General features: G+C 46.7%; 1 protein-coding gene across 1 annotated transcript in view; it reads right to left on the bottom strand.

Annotated features, from left to right (window-relative positions):
• CRACR2A (calcium release activated channel regulator 2A) overlaps positions 1-15,922 on the bottom strand; it is a 77,616-nt gene extending 61,694 nt beyond the window's left edge. The window contains exons 1-4 of the mRNA XM_049772481.1: positions 15,707-15,922; positions 11,076-11,187; positions 9,736-9,934; positions 6,926-7,072 (exon numbers count right to left, since the gene is read on the bottom strand). Coding sequence (XP_049628438.1) covers positions 6,926-7,072; positions 9,736-9,934; positions 11,076-11,187; positions 15,707-15,922 — 674 coding nt within the window. The remainder of the gene's footprint in view (positions 1-6,925; positions 7,073-9,735; positions 9,935-11,075; positions 11,188-15,706) is intronic.
• Positions 15,923-24,940: the final 9,018 nt, after the last annotated feature.

Consider the following 24,940-nt stretch of genomic DNA (forward strand, 5'->3'; position numbering starts at 1 on the left):
AGTGTGGTAAAGCATGCCTTCTTGCTGGCATGGGGCTCCTCGCTAAATCACAGGGCTTTCAATTGCTATTGAGGATCACTTAGGTCCAAATACTTTTGCTCCCCTCATTTTCTCTCCCTTTGCTTTTCCATGGGCACAAAATCTGTGGGGATTTAAAAAAAAAAATAAAGCCATCTAGTCCTCCCTCTTGGTTCCAGGACCGGAATGGAGGTGGAGCTGTGTCTGAAATTACTCCAGGAAAGAAATGAGCTTCTTCTTTTACTACGTGAAAAGTGGTCTTGTGGTCTTGACCTTGGATAGAAAGAATGGCAGTCCTTGCCACGGAAGATAACATTTCAGGAGCAGGAACTTGAGACAGGACTTCAGAAATGGTTGCTGACCTTGAAGTCAGCCTTTGGATGTGCCCCTGTGTGGGCGGGCAGTGGCTCTTGGTTTGCAGAGCTTGGTGAAAGGCAGAGCAATAAATAAATAAATAAATAAACAAACAAACAAATAAATAAATAGAAGAAGAATCCCCTTAAAAGGCTCAAATCAGTGTTTGGAGCCATAGCACCAGAGCCAACCAAGATTAAGGCAATCCCCAGTTCAATCCCCACCATCACTTATGTCCCCCAACCCTGAGTCCTACAAGAATGATCTGCAAGAGACAGAAACGAGCCCTCAGCACTGCTGGGCATGGACCCAGAGACCCTCTCCATCCCTCACCTCTTTCAAATATGGTTTCTTCTCAAGCTTAGGGAGATAGTACAAGGCTTGGGTGCATGTTTTGAATACCCCTGACCCTGATTCCATCTCTGGCCCCTTGATTGTTGCCAGGGAGTTTGGTCCCTGGTCTTGCAGGTCCCAAGCAGCACCCCACCCTCAGAGTCTGGTTTTGTGCTGCTGATCTGGGAGACCAAAAAGCAAACTCACATATTCCTACCACCCGCACTAGTGACTGCACTGGACTCCAGTCTCAGAGAAGGGGAGGGCTGAGTCTGACAACTCTCAGATTGATGCATAAGTATTTCTGGTCTGTTGATGGTAAAACAGGAAGTGGCAGAGTACTGGCTGCAATGCCAGGGAGGGCCAGGGCAGGCCAAGGTGATGGGCATGATACCCTCTACCTGTCACTTGTATTGTGGCCTGGAGAACCAAGGCTGGGAGAAATCAGACCCACTAGCGCCCTCTGCCGCCCTCTGGAGAAAACTGCAGGCTCCTGAATGCAAAGTAAAAGGGGTGACACCCGCCCCCCACTTGAGGTTTCCTTTCTCTCCCTGATGTTGGTCTGTGTCTCTGTTTCTCTCTGTGTACTCTCTTTCTCCTTCTCTGTTTTTATCTGTCCCTCTGTTCATCACACACACACACACACACACACACACACACACACACACACACACACACACACACACACACAGGCAAAAACCCCCAGCAATAAAGCTGAAATTGCCAGGGTTTGTAGAAAATTCTGCAAAGGCCGTGAAATCGCCAATTGGATTTCCAAGATGGATGGGTTCTCTCTAATTAGATTCTGTCGCCGTGTATAAACCACCTTTGCCGCTTTCTCCCATCCCATAAAGAAAACCATTTTTCATTAGTCGGGCTTACAAATCATAGCCCCCATATCAGATAGCACACCTGGCTCTCACCTTTCGATTTACTCCTAGAGCTGTGTCAACAGGGTCTGCCTGCTTCGGATTCTAATACCCGGCCACAAAAGCCTGTGCTGGAGGATATCACGGCCTTGTCACTGAAGCCCTCACCCAGAAATTCTTCCTTTTTGTTTTGTTTTGTTTTGTTTTGGGACCACACTCAGAGGTCTTAACCCTAGCCCTACACTTATGGGTTACTCCCTTCTAGTTGGGGGACTAGATGGGGTACTAGGGATCAAACCCAGGGTCAGCTGGAGGCAAGGCAAGCTCCTTCCCCTCTGTCTTATCTCTCTGATCCCCATAGTACATAGAAATGAATTATGAGAGACCTGACAGGTCTTGTCTTTTAGGTTCCACCTCATTTTACCTAAAACAAAGATCATCTCTGGTTCCTTTGTATGTTTGTTTACAACTTGGATTTACCCCCAAATAGAGATTGTTTCCCTTGTAATCCTGGGTGGGACTGGCACAGGATAGCCTGAACTATCTGTCCTTACACCCCCACCTGGGGGTGGTCTCTGTACTCAATAAAAACAGCAGTTCTGGCAGGCAGCTGGGAGAGATATGAGGTAGAATAATGCCAGTCTACACGTGTTTCACTCTCAGCCTGGTTTGGATTATTTCATGCGTGATCCTAATTCAGACTCGTTCTCCTGGGCCTGGAGATACAAGACATGGGGTGCTTTTACATTGTCTGATGTGAGGCAAGCTAACTGAAGTCAGTATCTTGTCTCTACTTCCTATGCGAGGGAGAAACAGGGTATGCATGAGAAGGAGGTGGCATCCCCTGTGGCTGACAGCAACACTGGCCAGGGGTACAGTACAGGAACTTGCAGAGGCATAAAAACGTACTGAGCTGGGTTCTATCCTCGGCACCACATAGAGTTCCTTGAGTCTGCCAGGAGTGATCACGGCTCACAGAGCCAGAAATAACTTCTAAGCATCGCTAAGTGTGAGCCTAATAACAAAAACAAACAAAATATAAAGGTGCCTCTGAGGGGCTGGAGCAGTGGCACAGCGGTACGGGTATTTGCTTTGCATGCGCTGACCTAAGACAGACTGCGGTTCCAACCCCCGGCATCCCATATGGTTTCCCAAGCCAGGAGCGATTTCTGAGTACAGAACCAGGAGTAACCCCTTCACCAGATGTGGCCCAAAAAGAAAAAAAAAGTATAAAGAACCTGGTAACCATGGATGAAGACAGAGACCTGCATCACTACGGCTGCATTGACCCCTGTGATGAACCTAAGAGAATGCAAAAAGACTCCAGTGAAAGATGTCAACACTTGATACCATGATCAGGGCCTTTCTTTCAGGTCTATTCCTATGAGAGTGGATGGTAGTCAAGTACATTTCCTCAGCGGAGTCTTTAAGACAGCAACATGTTTGAAAATCAGCCTCCCCACTCTCTCCAGCTGCCAGGAAGAAATAGAAGCACAGAGAAGTCAAATGAGCTGCCTGAACTCACTCAGCAATGCCAGGCAAAAAGTCGCCTTACTCCTATCTCTCCTTTCTATGCTCCACTTATTCCAGCCAGACATCTTGCTTCTGTCCCCAGGCACATATTTCTAACCTCTTAGGTGGACAGGTCTGATGAATCAGGTTGCAGCAGAGAAATAATACCAAGCCCGTTAGGAGGTCATTGGAGTTAGCCTGCTTTTTGCCTCCTGGCCTCTCTTTCTGCCCTGCCCCAAACCAGACTACTCTCTCTTATCCAGAACCCAATTCATCAGGGTGGGGGAAGGTCCTGTAAAATCTAAGTGGGCTTTTACATGTCAAAGGAAGAGATTTAGGGAAAAAGGAAGTTGGGGGAACACTTTTGTGTAGGGTTGTTAGCTTACACTATACCCAGAGTATACCTGAAATGAGAGAGAGAGAGTGAGAGAGAGAGAGAGACAGACAGAGAGAGAGAGAGAGAGAGAGAGAGAGAGAGAGAGAGAGAGAGAGAGAGAGAGAGAGAGAGAGAAGCAGAAGGCTGACTGAGCTCCTTTTGCCCTTGTAGCCAAGAGTTACCTTGAAATTCATCTCAAGGACTTTAGCAAAAGTAACAGCAGAAGCACTTTAGAGCAGATGAAAGAGCTAAGAGGTGCTAACAGTGGGGGCTGCCAGGGGGTGATTTCACTCATCTTTGAGAATAACAGCGCCCCCTCGTGGGGCCTGCAAGAAAACTTAGGAGCCCAGGGGGTAAGACATGATTGCATGCCCAAGGCTCTAAATTGGATTCCCAGGTACTGAAATGCCCACTGAAATGGTCCTGGCAGCCTCCAGCTCCGTGGGAGCAGTGAATTTTTGGTCCACTTAGCCAAATACTACCCGGAGTGGCTTCCCGAGACTCCTGAGCATTGCTCAGCTCTGCAGACTGGGTGATGCCCACACTGCTGGTCTTGCCCGGTGATACCGGCTAATCTGTGAGCGAAACACTCCCAACTCTCTCTACTTAGATCAACTCTCTGCCAGGTAAACCCTCCCAGACAGACACACATTTGAAATAAGAACAAAAAGTAAATTCACACCCAATTCTTCAATGCCGCCCTTCCATGCCCACATGACTATTAGTTGAAGTTTTACAACTCTCTGAAACAGCCTGTTCTTAATTACATACAGGGCAGCAGAGAGAATCAGAGATGCTGAGGCATACACCAAGGTTTGTCCTTGGTTCTGTCTGACTCGGGGCACTCTGCTGAGAATCTCTGGGGTAGATTTCAGCTCAAAACCTTTCTTCTTTGGAGTCTCATTTGAGAATGTTATCCTGTCACCTCTCCTGGGTTTCTCCCTGCATACTTCTTGGCTGCCATTTACTCCTAAACATCCTGTTCTGCACACTTGGGTAAGCCTGGTAGATATTAAGCTCTTGGGAAGGGACTGGAGAGATAGCACAGCCATAAGGCATTTGCTTTTTATATTGCCGATCTGGGATGGACCAGGTTCAATCCCCCGAGCGAGGAGTGATTTCTGAGCACATAGCCAGGAGTAACCCCTGAGCATTACCAGGTGTGCCCCTCCAAAACAAACAAAAAAAAAGAAAGAAAGAAAGAAAGAAAGAAAGAAAGAAAGAAAGAAAGAAAGAAAGAAAGAAAGAAAGAAAGAAAGAAAGAAAGAAAGAAAGAAAGAAAGAGAAAAGAAAAGAAAAATAGGGGCCAGAGAGATAGCATAGCGGTGGGCTGTTTGCCTTAGACGCAGAAGGACAGTGATTCGAATTCCAGCATCTCATCTGGTCCCCTGAGCTTGCCAGGAACAATTTCTGAGCATAGAGCCAGGAGTATTTCCTGAGCACTGCCGGGTGTGACCCAAAAACAGAAAAAAAAAACAAAACAAAATAAAAAGAAAAAGAAAAAAAGGAAAAGAAAAGAAAAGAAAAATGAAACAAAATAAAGTTTGGTTGGAGTAATAGTTCAGTGGTTAAAGTCACTTTTTTTTTTTTGCCTGCGGCCAACCCTGGTTTAATCCTCAACACCAAACACCACCAGGAATGATACCTGAGTTCAGAGTGAGGAGTAACCCCTGAGCACTGCTGTGTGTGGCTCAACTCCTCTCCCTAAAAGTAAAGAACAAAACAAGCAATTTCCTAAATTATCTCCTGCTGTTAAAAGTTTGTTTTAGGGGCCAGAGTGGTGGGCAGCAGTAAGGCATTTGCCTTGTACGCATCTAACCTATTGACCGCGGTTCAATCCCCCAGTGTCCCATATGGTCCCCCAAGCCAGGAGTGATTTATAAGCACAGAGCCGGGAGTAGCCCTTGAGCATCATCGGGTGTGGCTCACTACCCCTCAAAAAAAAAAATTAAGCCTTTGGGGAGACACAAGATGGCGAGGAGCTTGGGGCCATATGGCTGCTGGTGACATGGCTAGCCTCATGGCTACTATGTTTCCCTCAGAACCTCTCAGCTCTCTCTAAGCATATTCCACAAAGACTGAAAGGGGTTCTGGGCAGGGTGCCATGAAGCATGGCCTGAAAGTCTCCATGGCCAGATGTGTGAGCTGCCACCGAATCCTTGTGATTTCATACAATGTGTGAATCTCCCAGTGGGGACTGGAGTGGGCAACAGAAGAATGGGAAGGAATGCCACCACTCCAGGTCTCTGAACTCCCCCACACCCACACTTCAGCACGAGGAGGGACCTGTCAGTGAAGTCTATTTTCTTTATGACTCAGGGACCCGCCATGAGGGCATGTCATGCTGGCTGGCAGGGGTCTCTCTCCCATGCACCATGCATTTTTCATGGGTATCTTCCTGGGGGTGCATCTGTGATGAATACATGCCAAGTTGACTTAGGTTCCTGCTTCTTTGTGTGTGTGTGTGGGGGGGGGGTGTCTTCTCACCCGGTTCTACCCTCTCAATGCAAATGGGGAACTCAAGAAATGAAAAGAAAGCCTGGGAGTCAAGAGCAAAGAGTGGTGGATAGGGTAAGCTCAGAGAGTGGGGTCAGCACAGAGCAGGGATAGGGGAGGTCCCTCAGGGGTCCCTGAGCCAGAGAGGATGGTTTTCCAACTAGTCTTGGGGTCCCTGCGGTATCACTCTGAACCCCATAAGCTCTGGATCCTAGAATTTGGTTCTGACCCTCTCCTGCTTTTTCATCTGTAAAATATGTGAGACTCACTAGAGAGACAGTCCAGTGTTTTTGCCTTGCATAAGGCCAAATCCAGTTCAATCCCTGGCACCGCCTCGAGCTATTCCATTTCTGCCAGGAGTGATCCCTGAGCAAGAGCTAGGAGGAAGCCCCAAGCATCACTAGTGGTGGCCTATCTCCCCATTCCACCACCCCACAAATGCAGAGAATACGAAACCATCCAAGGAGCTGGGGAGTTAACATGGCGGTAAGGCGTTTGCCCTACATGTGGCCAACCCCAGACAGACCCAGGTTTGATCCCTGGCATCCCATATGGTCCCCTGAGCCTGCCAGGTGCAATTTCTGAGCACAGAGTCAGGAGTAACCCCTAAAAACCCAGGTATGGTCCAAAAACCAAAATAAAATAAAATAAAAAAAAATAATTTAGAGCAGTGCAGGGCTATGGGGAGTGTTCAGTTAGTGTGAACAAGGCCGTAGATGTCTCTAGGGCCAGAGAGAAAAATCCTGTATGTGTTTTGCCTGTGTAAGCCTTGAGTTTGGTTAGGGCACACCTGCTCCACCCCTGAAGGTAATCCTGGGGGTGCCTGAGCCCCGATGACCCACACAGCACTGAGTGGTCCAGTCTGTACCTTTGCCAGGAACTCATGGCATGGGGGAGTCCTTGACACAACAGAGACTGTGACTATGCCCTCTGCACAGGGAGCACCTGAGATACGACGGGTACCCACTTTCTCAAAGCGCACTCCAGCTCTGTCTTCTCCTCTTGGGCTTCTTGGAGCTGTGAGAAGATTCTGGTCAGGATGTCCTCAAAGTTGGACAGGAGATGAGGCTCCTCCTTCCTCAGCTGCAGCCAAAGTTGCTTCACGTCGCTCTCGCTACAAAAGCAAAAGGGCATCGGGGGTCAGGATGTTAGGTCCCCGCAGGGAGTTCAGAGATCCTCAGAGGCAAAGTTGATGTGTTTTTTGAGGGGCCACACGGGCTGAGATTTCATCAAACACTGTGCCAGTGACATCCTGCATCTGAGCTTGTTTTCACCACCCAGAAAACTTGAGAGGAAAGATTGCTCCACAGACAAAGAAAAGTGAGCTGAGCCAGAATCAAGGCAGGGATGGGATTCCTCCTGGGTTGACTTCTGGAGCTTCTTTGGAACTGGTTATGTGTGTGTGTGTGGGGGGGGGGGGTCCTGAACATACACAGCTGAAAAGGTCCAGGATTGAGGAGAGAATTGGAGCAGGTGTGTAAGGAGGAAGGCGGAAAAAGTTGGCAATTCTGGTCAGAACAGTGCTCAGAGCAGGGAGGGGAAGAAGGATCTTCTGATGGATGGCAGAAAGCAATTGTGTGGTGGTGACAGGGTGATTGAGGGTGGTGGTGCAGAGGCACCCCAAGGGACCTGAGGGCAGCTGGAGTGACTGACAGGCGAAGTGAAGGAAATGAGCAAGTCTGGGGGATGTGTGTGTGACTGGAAAAGCAGAGAGAAAATCAGGAGGGACAGAAGTGGGCAGAGAGACAAGAACACAAGGTGACAGGTCTAGAAACAGACCCACAGCCTTTGGCAGCACACTGACAGGGGATGGGAGGCAGGGGAGGAGGCAAGCTCCAGCTGCACGGTGGTGTTCTCCTGGAGAAAATCCACAAGGCACAGCCAGAGGGCACTATCCTCAGTGCCCTGTAAAATTCTCAACCCACTTGGCTCTGAGGACATCTCATACCAGGCTCTTCCAAGACAGAGCGAAATTCTTCATGCTCATGTAACAGGCACCTAATTTGAGAAACTTTGCTTGGACATAATATATGACTAAGGTGTGTGATTTGCCATGGGTCCAGGGCACAGAGAGGAGGCCGCTGGGAGAGAAATCTGTCTTGAATTAAGTTAACTGGGTAAATATCTAGTCACCATTCCTACCATCCTCCTTCCTTCTTTTGCTGAATCCCATACAAATATCTGCCAATTTGTTCATCCATTCACTCATACATCCAAACTATTCATCTGTTAACCCACACATCCCAGCTATGACTGATTCTGTCCCAAACTATCTACCCATCTATCCACCCATCTCAAACTATCTCCTGTATGTGCCCATCCACTCATCCTTCCATTCAACCTAACCCATCCATCCACCCATCCATCCATCCATCCATAGATCCATCCATCTACTCACCCATCCATCCAGTCATCCATCCATCCATCCACCCATCTCAAACTATTTCCTCTATGCGTCCACCCATTTATCCTTCCACTAATCCTAAACCATCCATCCATCCACCTATCTATTCATCCATAGATCCATTCATCTACCCATCCATTCATCCAGTCATCTACCCATCCATCCACCCATCTCAAATTATTTTCTCTATCCGCTCACCCACTCATCCTTCCATTTATCCCAAACCATCTATCCATCCATTCATTCATCCATCCATCCATCCACCCACCCACCCACCCACCCATCCATCTATCTATCCATTCATATATATATATATTCCAAAACATGTTTATGGGGGGAATTTTGGAGGTGAAAGCCATGCCCTGTGCAGTGCTCAGGACTGGCTCCTAGTTCTGTGCTCAGGGCTGACTCTTAGCAGGATTCAGCAGACCATATGTGGTGTGAGGGAATGAACCAGGCTCAGCTCCCTGCGAGCCAACCCCTCAGCCACTGGACAGTTTCCCTGGTCCTATTCCAAAGTACATTTTTACCTGAAAAAAGGGGGAGATGGGTACATGTCGGACTTGAGGCAAAAGACCTAGGAAAATGCCAGCCAAGCCCACAGGTAGTACTTTCCAGCTGCCACTTTCTTAGCCAGGTTTGGCTTGGCTCAGAGATTGCCTGGCACACAGCCTGGTATCTTTGAGGGTGCTCAGGACCAGGATCCCACAGAGCTGGAGACCCAGGACAGGGGCCATGAGGGCAGAAGTGCCTGAGAACAAGATGGTGTCCAGCTATTATGAGGCCCAGACAGCCCTCTGAGGCAAGAGAGGCCTCTGGAGCTGGGCCAAGCAGGCCTCACACAGCACATGGACCAGAGCAGGGGATTAGGGGAGTGTTCATCAAAACAAGGACAGGGCAAGGACCAGAGTTCAAAGGACAGGCGTAAGCAGGAAGCCTGGATTCTATCTCTGGCCCCTTATGGTATCTTGATCAAAGAGAAACTGCCCAGCTGGGATCAGTGCCCAGCACCCAAACACACAGCAAGTGTCCCCACACAGTTTTCCAGTAACCCCCCTGAAATCCTGTTCTGCTATTCTCTGAATGCACTGGCTTACAGGAGGCAAGTATCCTAGTCAGATTTCTCAGCCCTGTTCTAGACCACGGTCCCCTCTGACCTTGTTTCCCCCCTGCAGGGACAACTTGGCTTGGGACTCTGCCTCAGACCATGATATCCAAACAGGTCATGCCAAGGGCAGGCCGAGTCTCCAGAAACCTCCGGAGAGAGACCTAACATGGAGGGTGGGACAAATGAGCATAGCGAAAGCAAACCTGCAGAGGGTCCATCCAGGCTGAGAGCCATGCTCAGGTCCCTATCTCCCCTCCTCACTTACTCTTCCAGAACTTTTGGGGCTCCAAGTCTGTCCATCAGCAGCTGGAATTGGGTCTCCTCATCTTGGTCTGCCTCGCCCAGCCCCTCTGCTCCTCGGGTCTGGTAGACCTTTTCCTCCTGAAGGGGAGCCACCTGTCCCCCTGGAGAAGAGGCCTCAGCCTCATCCTCATGTGGCTGATTCTGGCTGAAGAAGAAGCGACCTGGGTAGAGGGCAGAGGGCAGGTGGTGAGGTTATGGATCTCACCGGGGAGCCCTTTGTTCTCTCAATCACCAGCCCCAGTCACCATCTGTGAGCATCTTATCTGAGAGAAGGAAAAGGGACCCCCGTACCCTTCCTGTGTAAATCTCCTTGAACCCCCATGCTTTCTTTGGGCTTGGCACCCTTCTCACTTTGGTGGGACTTGATCATAGTAGTTGGAAATGGAGATAGACATTGGCAAAGTAAGTGAGACGGGGAAATTCTAGTATCACAATAAATATACGAGCAAGAACTTAGACACCACCTTGAATGAGGTAAAACACGCAAAAATAACAAAAAAAAAAGAAAAGAAAAAAACATGGACTCTCTAGTCTACAACAGCAACTATTTTGAATTTAGAACAGAAAGATAAAAAGGGATCACCTTTGCAAGAGACAGAAACAACTATCACAGGAAAGAAAAGTCTCAAGAATACAATTCAAATTGCAAGAAAAAAAAAAAACCCTGGGTTTTTAACAAACAGATACCTAGTGCCAAGAGAATAGCTTACAAAGAACATGGGCCAAAGTGATGGTACAATTGGTAGCGTGCTTGCTTGGCATGACTATGTATGATGGAAATGAGAACAGAGGCCAGGTCCATCTTGTCCTCTCATCCCCTCAGTCTTCTCCACTCCCCTCCCTTCCACTCCCCTTCCTTCTTGCTCCCCCTTCATTGCCTCTATCAACAGTCAGAGCTTACTCCTAACTCTGTGCTCAGGAATCACTCCTGCTAGGCTGGGGGACCAAATGATGTGCCAGAGATGGAACCCGGGTTGACTACATGCCCTTGGCTGTTTCATCTTTGTCCTCTGCCCTCAATGCTTCCTCCTGGTGACTGGGAGGAGGGTGAGTTTGTTTCAAGCAGCTGGTGACCCCAGAGGGCCTCCATCTGGAAGCCTCAGTCCACCTTCTAGGGGGTCAGGTGTTCACCCCACTTTAGAGTTTCCTGTTACTAAGGTCTGGAGGCTCCTCTCTGAGCTCCTTTTCCTCCAGGCCTTCTGGTCTCATGAAGTTCATGAATTCACCCTCTCTGGGTGTGGGCCAGGGTCCCCCTTAAGCAGCTTTGCATAAATCCACCCTTCCTGGGGCTCCGGCACTCACTGAATCCGGTGGTGAACTCTTCTGGGGTCAGGGAGCCATTGCCATCAGCGTCCAGGGCATCAAACACGTGTTCCAGCTCCTCCAAGCTGAGGGGCAGCTCCTTGTGCAGCCTCTGACAACAATACCACCCATGCTGACCATTAGTGGTGAGCACTGTGGGCAGGAGCCACTCTCCCAATCACAACATCTTGCAAAAGCCAAACGGCCATTCTTGAACTGCCGAAGAACAACCTGTTATTTGCGGGGTTGTCTGGACAAGAGTGGAGTGACTTATTGCAGGAGATTGTCCTGCCAACAAAACCCTCAAGGTAGGGACAGTCCCCTGGGGGGAAAAACACTTTAGGTCATTTAGAATATAATCCAGACAAGCAAAAAATGAATCTAAGGGGGCCAGAGCAATAGCATAGTGATAGGGTTTTTTGCCTTGCATGAGGTCGACCCAGGATGGACCCTGGTTCAATTCCCGGCATCCCATATGGTCCCCCAAGCCTGCCAGAAGCGATTTCTGAGCACAGAGCCAGGAGTAACTCCTGAGTGCCACTGGGTATGCCCCCCCCCCAAAATGGTATAGGAAATATCAGAACAGATAACTGAGCATGCAAAAATGCATCCTAGAAAGAGTAGAATAACACTATTTAGGGTCTTTGAAATGTAGAAGGAAACATAGGTATGAAGAGGAAAGTGTCTCTGTTTTTAAGGGTGCCACTGTTTGGTTATGTGATGTACCCCAACTTCTGCCCTTCACGTACCCACTAAAATTTGATGTGCTTCTGAACTGTTTTACTGTCTCTGTCAATTTAAGTGATGGCTCACATACTGGGAGCTGGGTGGGCAAGAGATACTGTATTGAATAAATGGCCGTGCTGTGAGAACTTTTGTGGCTGCCACGACACACTAACACTTGAATCATGGGAGCTTTTCTCCTATGCTTGCTTGTCTCATGCTCTGCGACATATCCCCACTAGATGTAAGCTGAAGGCATCAACCCAATTGGGTTTATTGTGGTAAAGTGCCACACAACTTAAAAATACATAAATAGGCTTTTTTTTAAATCAATAGGTTAAAAGGTGTTATAGTTTAAGTTAAGAGGGTGGGTCACACTTGGGGGATACTTAGAGGCAACTCTTGGCTCTATGCAAGGCTCACTCCCACAGATGTGTGGGGGACCCTGTGGCTCTGAGGATAGAATCAGGGTCAGCCATATGTAAGGCAAGTGCCTTCCTTCTGTACTCTCTCCAGTTTCAAGATATATCTTTTTTTTGGTTGGTTTGTTTTTGGGTCACACTGGCTGCACTCAGGGGTTGTTCCTGACTCTATGCTTAGAAATTGTTCCTGGCAGGCTCAGGGGACCACATGGGATATCGGGATTTGAACCACTGTCCTTCTGCATGCAAGGTGAACACCATACCTTCATGCTATCTCTCTGGCCCCAAGATATATCTTTTTTTTTTTTTTTCAAATATATCTTTGCGTTTAATTCTCCAGACCGGGTCCAGAGAGTTAGCACATTGGTAGGGTGTTTGCTTTGCACATGGCCGACCCGGGACGGACCCAGGTTTGATCCTCAGCATATCATATGGTCCCCTGAGCCTGCCAGGAGCAATTTCTGAGTGTAGAGCCAGGAGCAACCCCTGAGCACTGCCAGGTGTGGCCCCAAAACCAGAAGAAAAAAAAAGGGTACACCATATGGATGCTGGAGTGTGGCCCCCAAACAAAACAAAACAAGTTTCATTTAGTGCATTAATGGGCACGACCAGAATGATAGCGCAGTGTTAGGGTGTTTGCCTTGCATGCAGCCAACCTAGGAAGAACCTGGGTTAGATCCCCGCCAGCATCCCATGTGGTACCTTGAGCCTGCCAGGAGCAATTTCTGAGTGCAGAGCCAGGAGTAACCCCAGAGTACTGCCAGATGTGACCCAAATTAAAAAATAAAAACAAACAAAAATACCCTCCAGACCCTTCCTTGAGGGGTGTCTTTTTATCCCCCCTTCACAGAAAAAGTATGAGTTCCAAAACTGTCTCCAGTCAATGATCTCTCAGATGGCCAAGGAAGGTTTTACTCCACAGCAAATGCTCTTTTCTACCAAATTGGACAGATGGGGTTCAGGGTAACATCTACAGTGGGGCAGCCAGTCCCCACCAGCCTGGTGTTGTAAACAGAGACACCGAATACAACACACATGCCAGAATGCCAGCGCTGGGCCCAGAACATGTGTTCTCTTGTGAAGAATAGGAAGACTGGGCCCCGAGTCATAGCTCCACATCTGGAACTTTCTATGGACACACATGTCAGTGTTTTTATCAGAGCAATTGTCTTGAGAGGCCATACAACCATGTCCCTCCAGGCTGGATCTGCTCCTGCTTGTTTCTACAGTGTTTAGATAAGAAAGCTTGAGGAGATTCTGGTCCTAAGTATAAGCTTGGTATAAATTCTGGATAGAGGAGGACCACAGAAACGGACAGAAGGACAGGACCCACCCTTGGGACAAAGTGCTATTGTGACTTTCTCTTTGGCTTTTGGGACTTATTTTTTTGGGGGGGTCCATACCTGGCAGAGCTCAGGGCTTATTCCTATCTCTGCATTTCAGGACTTAGTTCTGACTCTGGTTCTGTGCTCAGGGGTCCATATGGGGTGCTGGGGATTGAAACTTGAATTGGCCACAGGCAATGCAAGCATCCTACCCACTGTACTATTTCTCTAGATGAACTCTTCTCTCTGGTCTTCTGCTCTTTGCACTGTGGTTTCAACCTAGATCAGACTGCAAGGCAGATGTCAGGCTCTTCTCCTGCCATAAGCATCCAAGTCTCCAGATCGGGACTCCCCAGGGGAGTTCATTATACCTGGGCTGACCTTCTGCCTTCCTCCCATTCCCTCAGGGGACAGCTGCACCAAGCAGCCTAGTGTGGGTGTGAGTGACAGTCAGCAGCCAATGGCCATGGGCAGTAGAGCAGGAGGGAGAGAGCAGGCCATCCGGACACCAGACAAGAGGCAGAAGATGTAGGAAACTAATCTGCAGGGACACTGGGTCTTAAGGCAGAGCTTCCCCAAGGGAAGCCATTGAGTTTCATTCAGCAAGTCCTAGCTTGCAGGGAGCCCAGGATGCATTCTGAAATGGGAAGTGAGGAGAGAGAAGAATGTATGTAGGAGCCATTTAGAAGGGCTATAAGGAATACGAATGAGGGTCTTGGGACTGGAGCAATAGCACAGCGGTGGGGCATTTGCCAGGCATATGGCTGACCAGACATGGACCCAGGCTCAATCTCAAGCATCCCATATGGTCCCCAAGTCTACTAGGAGAACTTTCTGAGTTCAGAGCTAGGAGTAACCCCTGAGCACCACTGCCCAGTGTGGCCTCTAAAAACAAAAACAAAAACAAACAAAACCCAAAAATGACCAATATCCTTCCACATTGTGTGTCGCCTTCCCCCCCCCCCTCCCCAGCCCCAACCCTCCACCCCCAGAGATAATCAAGGATCAGTTTTTCCCTCACTACATATGAGGCCCTCCAGCTTTCTGGACTTAGGTTGCCTGGTGGGGGCAGAGGGAAGTCTGGGGTGGTGGCAATGGAAAAGACACATTAGAAGTGACATGAGAACAAGCATGGAGGATATGAAGCACTTGGTGGGGAGGAAAGTGCAGTAAGTAACTAGGTACCATCAACCTCAAAACATAAACTCAAGAGCTGCCCCGTATTACCGAAATCCAATAAAAAACAGCACATGTTCCGAAAGAATGGTTGAAAAACACATCAAAAGAAGAATGCTATTTGGCGACATGAAAGGGCTAGAAAACCGAAATATGGGTTCAGAAATAGATGTTTTGGAATAAAGCTATATATACTGAACAGTTTTGAAGGGGCTTGCACATCTGGAGGTGCACAGGGCTCATTCCTGGCTCTGTAATCAAGGGTCATTCCTGATGGTGTAGAGTAGGTGGGAAGAGTTGGGAGTGACCTATGCCATTCCAGGGATCAGCGGTGTGCAAAGCCTTAGTCTCGGTTTTATCCCTCTATCCCCTCATTTCTGTTTTTCTTTAAATCTATGATCTATGACTGATTTTGTTTCTAACAGTTTAAACAGGGGTGGGGATTATAAGACAGACAGCCTTGCAGATTTATTTCCAAGCCCATGGCAGGGAGAGCAGGGTCTGCAATGGCAGAGGGGACCCTCCTTCTAGGCAAGTCTACACGGGCAGAGGCTGGAGACTGAGGGAGCAGAGAAAGGACACTGAGAACTTCGTCTGGGCCTTTGCACAGTCCACATTTCCTGTCTCCCCCAAGGTAGGACGATGGCTGCTTCTTCACTTACAGTGTCCTTTCTATACCTGATCTGGGTCCCTCCACTGTTCTTCCCATGACTCATGACAGGAAATGAAGAGGAGAGAGAGAGGAGAGAGAGGAGAGAGAGGAGAGAGAAAGAGAGAGAGAGAGAGAGAGAGAGAGAGAAAGAGAGAGAGAGAGAGAGAGAGAGAGAGAGAACACCCAGGAGACATAGTACCCAAAAATACTGGGCTGATAACTCCTTTCAGGGCAAAATTGGTTTCTTCTATTCTGTTCCAGGTGTCACCTGCCATGGAACCTGGATGATGGGGCAGGTGAGCTGGGGTGAGGGGTGGGGGTGGTTCCTGTTACCTGCATGTCTGTCCTGGCAATAAAGCCCTTGCCCTCCACATCGCAAGTCTGGAAGAATTCCTGGGCCTTCCTCCGCATGGCGAGTTCCTCTGGCACCTGCTCCTCCACGTCCTTCGACTCCAGGTTTTCTGGGGGCTCTGGGCAGGTCCTGCTTTCCTTTTGTCCCCGGCCATATCTCTGGGTGCCAGAGACTATGGTCTCGTGTGGAGTAGCCATCCAGGTCTGTGGATACTGTTGGTTTTCTCAGAACCTGCAGGAGGGGAGGGAAGAGGGGTCAGCACTTTGCGGACAGGGTGAGGACAAAAGGAAACAAGAAGTGATCAAAGGAAAGCTCTGATTGAAGGCCTGTCACCAGGGAGTCCCTGGTCCCTTCACAGTCACTCTCAAGAGGCAGATGCTCAGGACCTGACGAGAGTTCGTAGGTCTTGAAGGGATCAGCCGGAGCATCAAAGAGAACATAAAAAGGAAAAGAAAACAGACTTGCCAGATGGAAAGGGGCAGAAGGGGTGACATGCGGTGCCTGGAAACAATCCCCTGCCCATGTAGATAAACAGATAAACAGCCACAAAACAGCCCCCTGTCAATACACAAAGACAAAACAGATCCCCCAAAGACCATTTTCTAAAGATTGGCAGTTCCCTGGGAGGCAGGCACCATGCCTTGGACTTTGCATGCAGCTACTCAGTGATTTCTTGCATCCCTCTGAATCTTCCCACTGTCATTGCTACTGATTTCAAGTTCAGGGAAGGAAGGAGGAAGAGGAAGAAGGAGGAGAAAGAAGAAAGAGGAGGCAGAGGAGGAGGAGAAACAAGAAACAGAAGCGGAAGGAAGGAAGGAAGGAAGGAAGGAAGGAAGGAAGGAAGGAAGGAAGGAAGGAAGGAAGGAAGGAAGGAACAGAGGGAGGGAGGGAGGGAGGGAGGAAGGGAGGGAGGGAGGGAGGAAGGAAGGGAGGAAGGAAGGGAGGGAGGGAGGGAGGAAGAGAGGGAGGGAGGGAGGAAGGAAGAAAGGAAGGAAGGAGGGAAGGAAGGAGGGAGGAAAGGAAGAAAGGGGGAGGGAGGGAGGGAGGAAGGAAGGAAGGAAGGAGAAAGGAAAAGAAAGGAAAGGAAAGGAAAGGAAAGGAAAGGAGGAAGAGAGGGAGAAAGAAAGGGAGAGGGAGGGAGGAAGTAGATGGTTCCTAGCACTACTTGTTCTACTGCACACCAAGCCTATGGCAGCCCCTCTTGGCACCCTGAGTGTGGTCCCCAAATCAAAATAAACAAAATACTTTAGGGGACATTATAGTTCTATGCCAATAATTTTAGTGTATGAGAAATGGACAAATTCCTTGAAAATCACTGAACATCCAAGGTCATTCAAGAAGACATCAAATACACTAACAACTCAGTATACTTTATATTAAATATGTTAAATTGACAGTATAAAGTTTTCTTATCAAAAAATTTAGGTGCATCTGGCTACATTGGTGAATCCCCCCAAGTAAATAATCTGCAACTAAATACCTATTCCATGCAAACTCCAAAAAATAAATGTGGAATGTAAAATGTTCTTAATATCATTCTTAATCCTGCCAGGATTAGCCTAATACCAAAACTAGACAATTACAGGAAAAGAGAAAGTTGAGGTCAATATCCATCATGAAAAGGGATATAAAATTTCTTTAGGCAATTTTAGCAAATTGAATCCAATGGTGTGTGTGTGTGTGTGTGTGTGTGTGTGTAATACAAAATCCTAAGCAGAATTTTATTCCTGGAAGACAAGAACAGCTTCAGGTTTGAAAAATCAATAATGTAGTTCATCACATCAACAAATGATAAAAGAGAAGTCCTGTGATCCTCTCAGCAGGTATAGAAAAAAGCCTTTGACAAAATTCTCTGGCTGAAATTCTCATAGAACTGAAAAGGGGAAGAAGTCTGTACAACCTTAAAAATTAAATGGACCAAAAGTAAGAAAACATATAGTTTTAGAGAAAATAGTAAAGAACCAAATTCTTTCCCATGAAAATTTGAAAAAGACAAGAACGTGTACCCTGATCATGTTTGCCACCATTGTGCTGACAAGTCCAGTTCAGTAAAGCAAAAGTGCAAGAAAATGAATCCATTCCTTCCTTGAACTTGTGCAATCATGCAGTGGGTATGATGCTTGACTGGCATACTGCCAATGGGATACAGAACCCTGGCACCCCAGATGGTCTCTGCAGCTGGGCAGGAGTGATTCCTGAGTGCAGAGCCAGGAGTATGGCCTGAGCACCGCTGGGTGTGGTCCAAAAAGCAAACAAACAAAAAATCCATCCATAATAGACAGGAAGAAGGGAAAATGTCTTTATTCCCAGACAACAGGAATGTGGCAGGCAGTAAGCTATGAAAGCGAGGTGGTGTGAAGGCAGAAATGTTCAAATTTTCTTTTAAAAATCAATTCCATGTCTGTATTTTTGGCAAGAAAAGTTGAGACTGAAAATGATTGACCATAGCACAGAAATGAAAAATTGTTCATGGGATCTATTGGTTTAAAAAAAAACGTTCAGCCGCTGGTATCAAAGGGTATGTAACATCATGAAGACAGATTAAAGAAAGGCTGGAGAGGTACCCAAAAGGGGGTAAAGCATTTGCTTTTTATGTGGCTGGCCCCAGTTTGATCCCTGGCATCATATATTGTCCCCCCCAAGCACTTCCAGGAGTGTTCCTTGAACACAGAGCCATAACTAAACCCCCTAAGGAGATCCCCACTGTCACCCTTGAAATAAAAAGATGGATTAAAGAAGACAAAACAGATGGAAAGATATGTATGTTCATAGCCTGGAAGATTCAATACTACTTAATGCCATTTCTCCCAAAGCCTATTTATTTATCTTTTAAAAAATAGATTAAAGAAGACAAAACAAATGGAAAGATATGTATGCTCATGGCCTGGAAGATTCAATATGACTTAATGCCATTTCTCCCTAAGCCTATTTATTTCTTTATTTTTGGGTTTGGGGCCACACCCAGCAGTGCTCAGGGGTTACTCAGAACTTTGAGTTCAGAGCTCCTGGCAGGCTTGGGGGATCATATGGAATGCCAGGAGTCGAACATGGGTTCCCCCCACCCCTACAAACACCCTACTCCTGTGCTATAGCTCCAGCCCCTCTAAGCCTATTTATAGATTCATCTCAAGCCTAATCAAAATCCCAGCAAGACTTTTGTGTAGAAATTGATGAGATGATGAAGTAGAAAAACAGAGGGCCTAGAAGACCATTATCTCCAAAATACTTTAAAAATAATGAAATTTGGAAGACTAGCACCATTCAATTTCGGGGCTTTTTATTATAAATATACAAAATCAAAACAGTGTGGAGTTGGCAAAAAGACAGAACAGTTGATGCATGGACAGAATATAAAACACAGTCTTCAGAAATAGACCCATATTTATAGCTGAAATTATTTATGAAAATACAAAGGCAGTCAAGTGGAGAAAAGGATAATCTTTTCAGCAAATGGTACTGAATAATTATTCATTTGCCAGAAGAATTTCAATTCACACTTCATATCCTATACAAATACCGAGTTTAAAATAGATGATCTACCTAAATGAAAAACCTAAATATAGAAGCTCGAAAAGAAAAATACACCAACTCAGGCAATAGTTTCTTAAATAAAAAAGCAATAGAATAATTGTTGAAACAATATTAATCAAGCTTTTCCAAACTGTGTAATACCTGTTTTTTGAAAGACACCATTTGTGTTCCAAACAGAGAGGATAGTTGCCAATTATATGTATATAATATTTGAGGATTTTGATCTGGAAAGTTTTATAAGGAATCATCAGAAATTATTATGAGAAATAACTCAATTTTTGAGAGACATTTGAATGGCTATTTCATCAAATAAAATATAGGATAGAAAGCAACTATGTGAAATGTTTAACAGCATTAATTATAAAAAAAAAACAATTTAAAATCACATGAAGATTATCTTTTTTTTAAAATAAAACCAAGAATCATGTTTTTATTCTTTGACTAAATAAAATATAAAGTCTTGGCAAGACTCACAATGAGAAGAAGCAAAGTAAAAACCATGCTAATTCAGAAATAATAAAAAAGAAATTAGAACTTTCGAGCTTCAAAAAGATACATTTTGGAATGGTTAGTGTCAAATCTAGAAAGTAAGAGAAGAATTAAAATATGGGTTACACAACATAAGTTTTCTTTTGTTTAAATATATTTTATTTAAACACCTTGATAACCTACATGATTGTGTTTGGGTTTCAGTCATGTAAAGAACACCACCCATCACCAGTGCAACATTCCCATCACCAATGTCCCAATCTCCCTCCTCCCCACCCGACCCCCGCTTGTACTCTAGTCAGGCTTTCTATTTCCCTCATACATTCTCATTATTAGGATAGTTCAAAATGTAGTTATTTCTCTAACTAAACTCATCCCTGTTTGTGGTGAGCTTCATGAGGTGAGCTGTAACTTACAGCCCTTCTCTCTTTTGTGTCTGAAAATTATTATTGCAAGAATGTCTGGGGCCGGCGAGGTGGCGCTGGAGGTAAGGTGTCTGCCTTGCAAGCGCTAGCCAAGGATCAGGACCGTGGTTTGATCCCCCGGCGTCCCATATGGTCCCCCCAAGCCAGGGGCAATTTCTGAGCGCTTAGCCAGGAGTAACCCCTGAGCATCAAATGGTGTGGCCCGAAAAACCAAAAAAAAAAAAAAAAAAAAAAGAATGTCTTTCATTTTTCTTAAAACCCATAGATGAGTGAGACCATTCTGCGTTTTTCTCTCTCTCTCTGACTTATTTCACTCAGTATAATAGATTTCATGTACATCCATGTATAGGTAAATTTTTATGAAGATGATCTTATATATTTTATTTATTAGAATGATTTAAAAGGAACTGGAGCAATAGGATAGCAGTAGAGCGTTTGCCTTATACTCGGCCGACCAGGATGGACCAGGGTTTGATCCACAGCATTCCATGTGGTACCCCAAGCCTGCCAGGAGCAATTTCTGAGTGCAGAGCCAGGAGTAACCCTTGAACAATGCTGGGTGTGGCCCAAACAACAACACCAACAAAACCAAACCAAAATGAATGACTTAACAGATTGACCATACCAAGTCTTGGCTAGGATATAAAGCGATTGTAAGCATGTTCCCACATGACTGGTAGAAATGCAAAATAATATGTCTCCTCAGAAAACACTTAGAAGTTTCCCCCCCCTCAAAAGTAAACTTGTGCTTACATGTTTATCCCAGAGAAGGAAACACATGTCCAAACAAAGGCTTGTACATGGTGTTTATAGAAACTTTATTCTAGGGGCCGGAGAGATAGCATGGAGGTAAGGTGTTTGCCTTTCATGCAGAAGGTCCGTGGTTCAAATCCCGGCGTCCCATATGGTCCCCCGTGCCTGCCAGGAGCGATTTCTGAGCATAGAGCCAGGAGTAACCCCTGAGCACTGCCGGGTGTGACCCAAAAACCAAAAAAAAAAAAAAAAAAAAAAAAAAAAAGAAACTTTATTCTAGTGGGTCACAGCACAAATGTTCTTTGACAAGGAAAGAGACACCTTTGTGGTACATACAAAGAAATGCTACTTTGCACAAAAAGGAATGAACTATTGCTCTAAATAATATGATGGGTAAATCTCAAGATAAGTGTATGAGTGAAAGATGCCAGGGTAAAAAATATATATACATACATTTTTTTCAAATTATATGAAAGTATAAAGCATGAAGAGTAACCTATTGTTGGGGCTGGCGAGGTGGTGCTAGAGGTAAGGTGTCTGCCTTGCAAGCGCTAGCCAAGGAAGGACTGCGGTTCGATCCTCCCTCAGTGTCCCATATGGTCCCCCCAAGCCAGGGGCAATTTCTGAGCACTTAGCCAGGAGTAACCCCTAAGCATCAAATGGGTGTGGCCCAAAAAAACAAAAAAAAATGAAGAGTAACCTATCCTTGAAAACAAAGAGAGAAGGGTAAAGAAGAAGGAAATATAACTGGGTAAGAGGATATGGGTAGGGAGTGGAAGTCTTCCAGGGAACTGGGGTGGGGATCCCCTCTAGCAATACAGGGCCAAAGGGATGAACAGTTCTAAGTGCTAAGATCTCACCACCCCCAGTGGTGCTTGAGGCCATGCAAACCGGGGTGTAAATCAGTATATGTATATGTAAGGCCTGTGTCCTGACCACTGAGCATCTTTATGGCCCCCAAACAAAAAAATAAATCATACACTTTAAACATAGTTTAGTCTACGTCAGTATTTCAGAAGAACTATTTTATTTTTTATTATTCGGGAGATGGGAGGTTTGGGCCACACCCAGTGGTACTCAGAAGCTATCCCCGGCTCTGTGCTGATGGAGCACACTGAGTACTTGGTGCTCAGTGCTCAGAGGCCCAAATACAATGCCTGTAATTCAAACGGGGTGAAACAGGATGCAATTTTGTATGGTCTTACCAGTTCAGATCAATGTTTCAGACAAGTATCATAGGGGCTGGGGATCTCATCTTGACTAAAGAGACATACTTTCCATGCATGGACCCCATGCATTGATCCCCAGCACCAAATTGTTCCCCTGACATTGCAAAGTATAGACATGGAGGTCCCCAATCACCAAGGGTGGCCCTTATAGTCTGTAAGATGGGGGTCACCGGATGTGGCTCCCAGGGCTCTTCTGAGCACTTCTTGGAAAACTCCCTTATAAACAAACACACACACAGCACAATAACAAAGAATGGAATTTTTCTTTTTGGGGAGAGAGGAGCACATCAGCAATACTCAGAGCTCCCTCTGGTTCTGCACTCAGGGATTGCTAGTGTGAAACTGTGGGATGCCAGGAATAGAACCTGAGTTGGCCACAAACAAGGCAAATGCCCTCTACGCTATACTATATCTGGGATCCAGGCCAGAGTTTGGCTATCCCAACTTACAGCTCTAGCCCTGTCTATTCACTGTCTCCCCAGGAGCCTGGTTCTCCTTTATCCATTCAACTTTTCAGGCAGAAAAGAACTGAGGATGAAACCATTCCCCTGTGGAATACTCCGAGTCTTTTCAGGGAGTGGAGAGCTAGATAAACTCTGGAAATTAGGGTGCAGGGAAGCGCCTCTGAAGATCCCTCACCTGCTGTGAATTCAACTTCCTTTCTGCAGCCTTTTCCTTCATTGCCCCCTGTAATGCACACGGATGCCTTTGGGCTTCTATCAAGAGGAGAGTAATAACCACAAAACAGGTCCTACTTCCACCCAAATGTACAAGACAATTGCTCAGATGCTCTTGGCCGTCTCCCATTTGGACAAAACCGCTGGGAGGCTCTCTCTCTGGGTGCGACGGTGGCCGAACACTGGTTTTAGATCTTCAAAAATTCTGAGATGAAACATCAAAGTGGGGAGAAGGGATCTAGTGCAATGCCAAGACTGGCAGGCTTTCTCTACCTGTCTCTCTCCAGGAACATGCAGACCCTTCTCCTTCCAGACTGATCCTGTCAAAAGTCCATATCCAAAGTGGGGGACTCTCCAGCCCTTAAACATTTCTAGGAACTGGGGTGGGGGTAGTTGACCCTTTCTCCCTATCCCACCCCTGCAAACCTGACAGTCATCCGAGCTTCTTTCCATCTCTCTTGCTGCCGATGGTTAATATATCAGAACATCTACAAAGCACCTTCTGTATCCATTCACATCTCATGAAGTACCCAGGCCTTGGTGGATCACTCCACCGTCGAGCGGCTGCATCCCAAGTTTCCTCAGGGACTCTGAGTTATTGTCTTGAGAGCAGGTCCAGAGGGACAGAGGGCAGGTGGGTGGCAAAGCGAATGAGCATCAATGCGCCCTGGGGACTGGGGGCTGGACGCTCACAGGAAGAGGCAGGAGAGACTTCCTGGGGTGGAAGACCAAGAGCCCTGAGTATGTCTGTGCCTTAGTTATCTAGCATCTCCATAACAGAGCTCCAAGGATTGTCTGGGAAAAAAACACAGAAATGCTATTTTCTTACTGCTCTGGAGGCTGGAAGTCAGAAGTCTCAGTGTGCACAGGCAGAAGGGCACTCTTTGAGAATGTGGACCTGCTCAGTCTCTGTGATGCCAGGGACTGTCGAAACCACCCTGGTGGCACTGGGTGGCACTAAGTTTTCACATCCAGTGGAGTTCAGGGACCCCCAGAGCTACATCTGCTGAGGCTCAGGAGGGCATGTGGTACCAGAGATGGAACCTGGATCAGGCCAATGCTGCCATGTGTCTTCTCCCCTGTCCTATCTCTCTTTCTGAAAAAGACTTTCTATGAGACCAGGGAGCTAGCACAAAGGGCTGGAGGTCCCAGTTCAGTTCAGTCCCTGATATTCCTCCATCCTGCCCCTTCTTGGTACTGCAGGGAGTACTGCAGGGAGTAGCTCTTCAGATGTCCAGGGGGCCTTGAACATTGAGTCATCCACACTAGGCATTGCCCTAGTGTTCCTGGGTCCTCTGATTACTACTTAAGAGGCCTCCAAATAATAAGAAAAGAAAAAGAAAAGGCAGGGGCTGGAAAGATAGCATGGAGGTAAGGTGTTTTCCTTGCATGCAGAAGGATGGTGGTTCGAATCCCAGCATCCCATATGGTCCCCCGAGGCTGCCAGGAGTGATTTCTGAGCGCAGAGCCAGGAGTAACCCCTGAGTGCTGCTGGGTGGATCCAAAAACCAAAAACAAACAAAACAAAACAAAAACCAAGAAAAAGAAAAGGCAAGGCAAGGAAAGAAAAATAAAAGGAAAGAAAAGAAACTATTTTTGTGGTCTCAGTATGACATTGTCAGAACTGGTGGGTTTTTTGCTCTTTTATTCATGAGAAGTTCCATCTCCAAGAGACTTAGTAGGCCTATTTAGCATTACAAGCCACACCAGGATTCAAACTCACCACCTCTGAGCATGGAGAGAAAAGATCTGGGCAGCAGACTCAATAAAAGGCTTGAAAATTCAGTCCCAGATCCTTCACAAGCAACCCTGGACATGCTGGGGGCCCAATTCTGAGTCCCCCTTTGAAAGGAAGAGGATGAATGACCTTCCCTGCTGGCCACTTTGATGGTCTTATTATGACTGAACAGTTCAGGTTGGTTTTCTCTAACCGAGACCCAGTTTGAACAATACACATGAATAAGCCAAAAGGCAACAGAATATAACACAAAACTATAAAGGGGAGAGATGACCCAGAGAAATCCCTCTATCTCTCCACCAGTCCACTGAAGTTGGGGCTTTTTGGGGAGTGACTTCACAGGAGTAGTTCTGCCCTCTGGTCCCCATCAAGG

Source organism: Suncus etruscus, chromosome 4, assembly GCF_024139225.1.
Source record: "Suncus etruscus isolate mSunEtr1 chromosome 4, mSunEtr1.pri.cur, whole genome shotgun sequence".
NCBI classification, from domain to species: Eukaryota; Metazoa; Chordata; class Mammalia; order Eulipotyphla; family Soricidae; genus Suncus; species Suncus etruscus.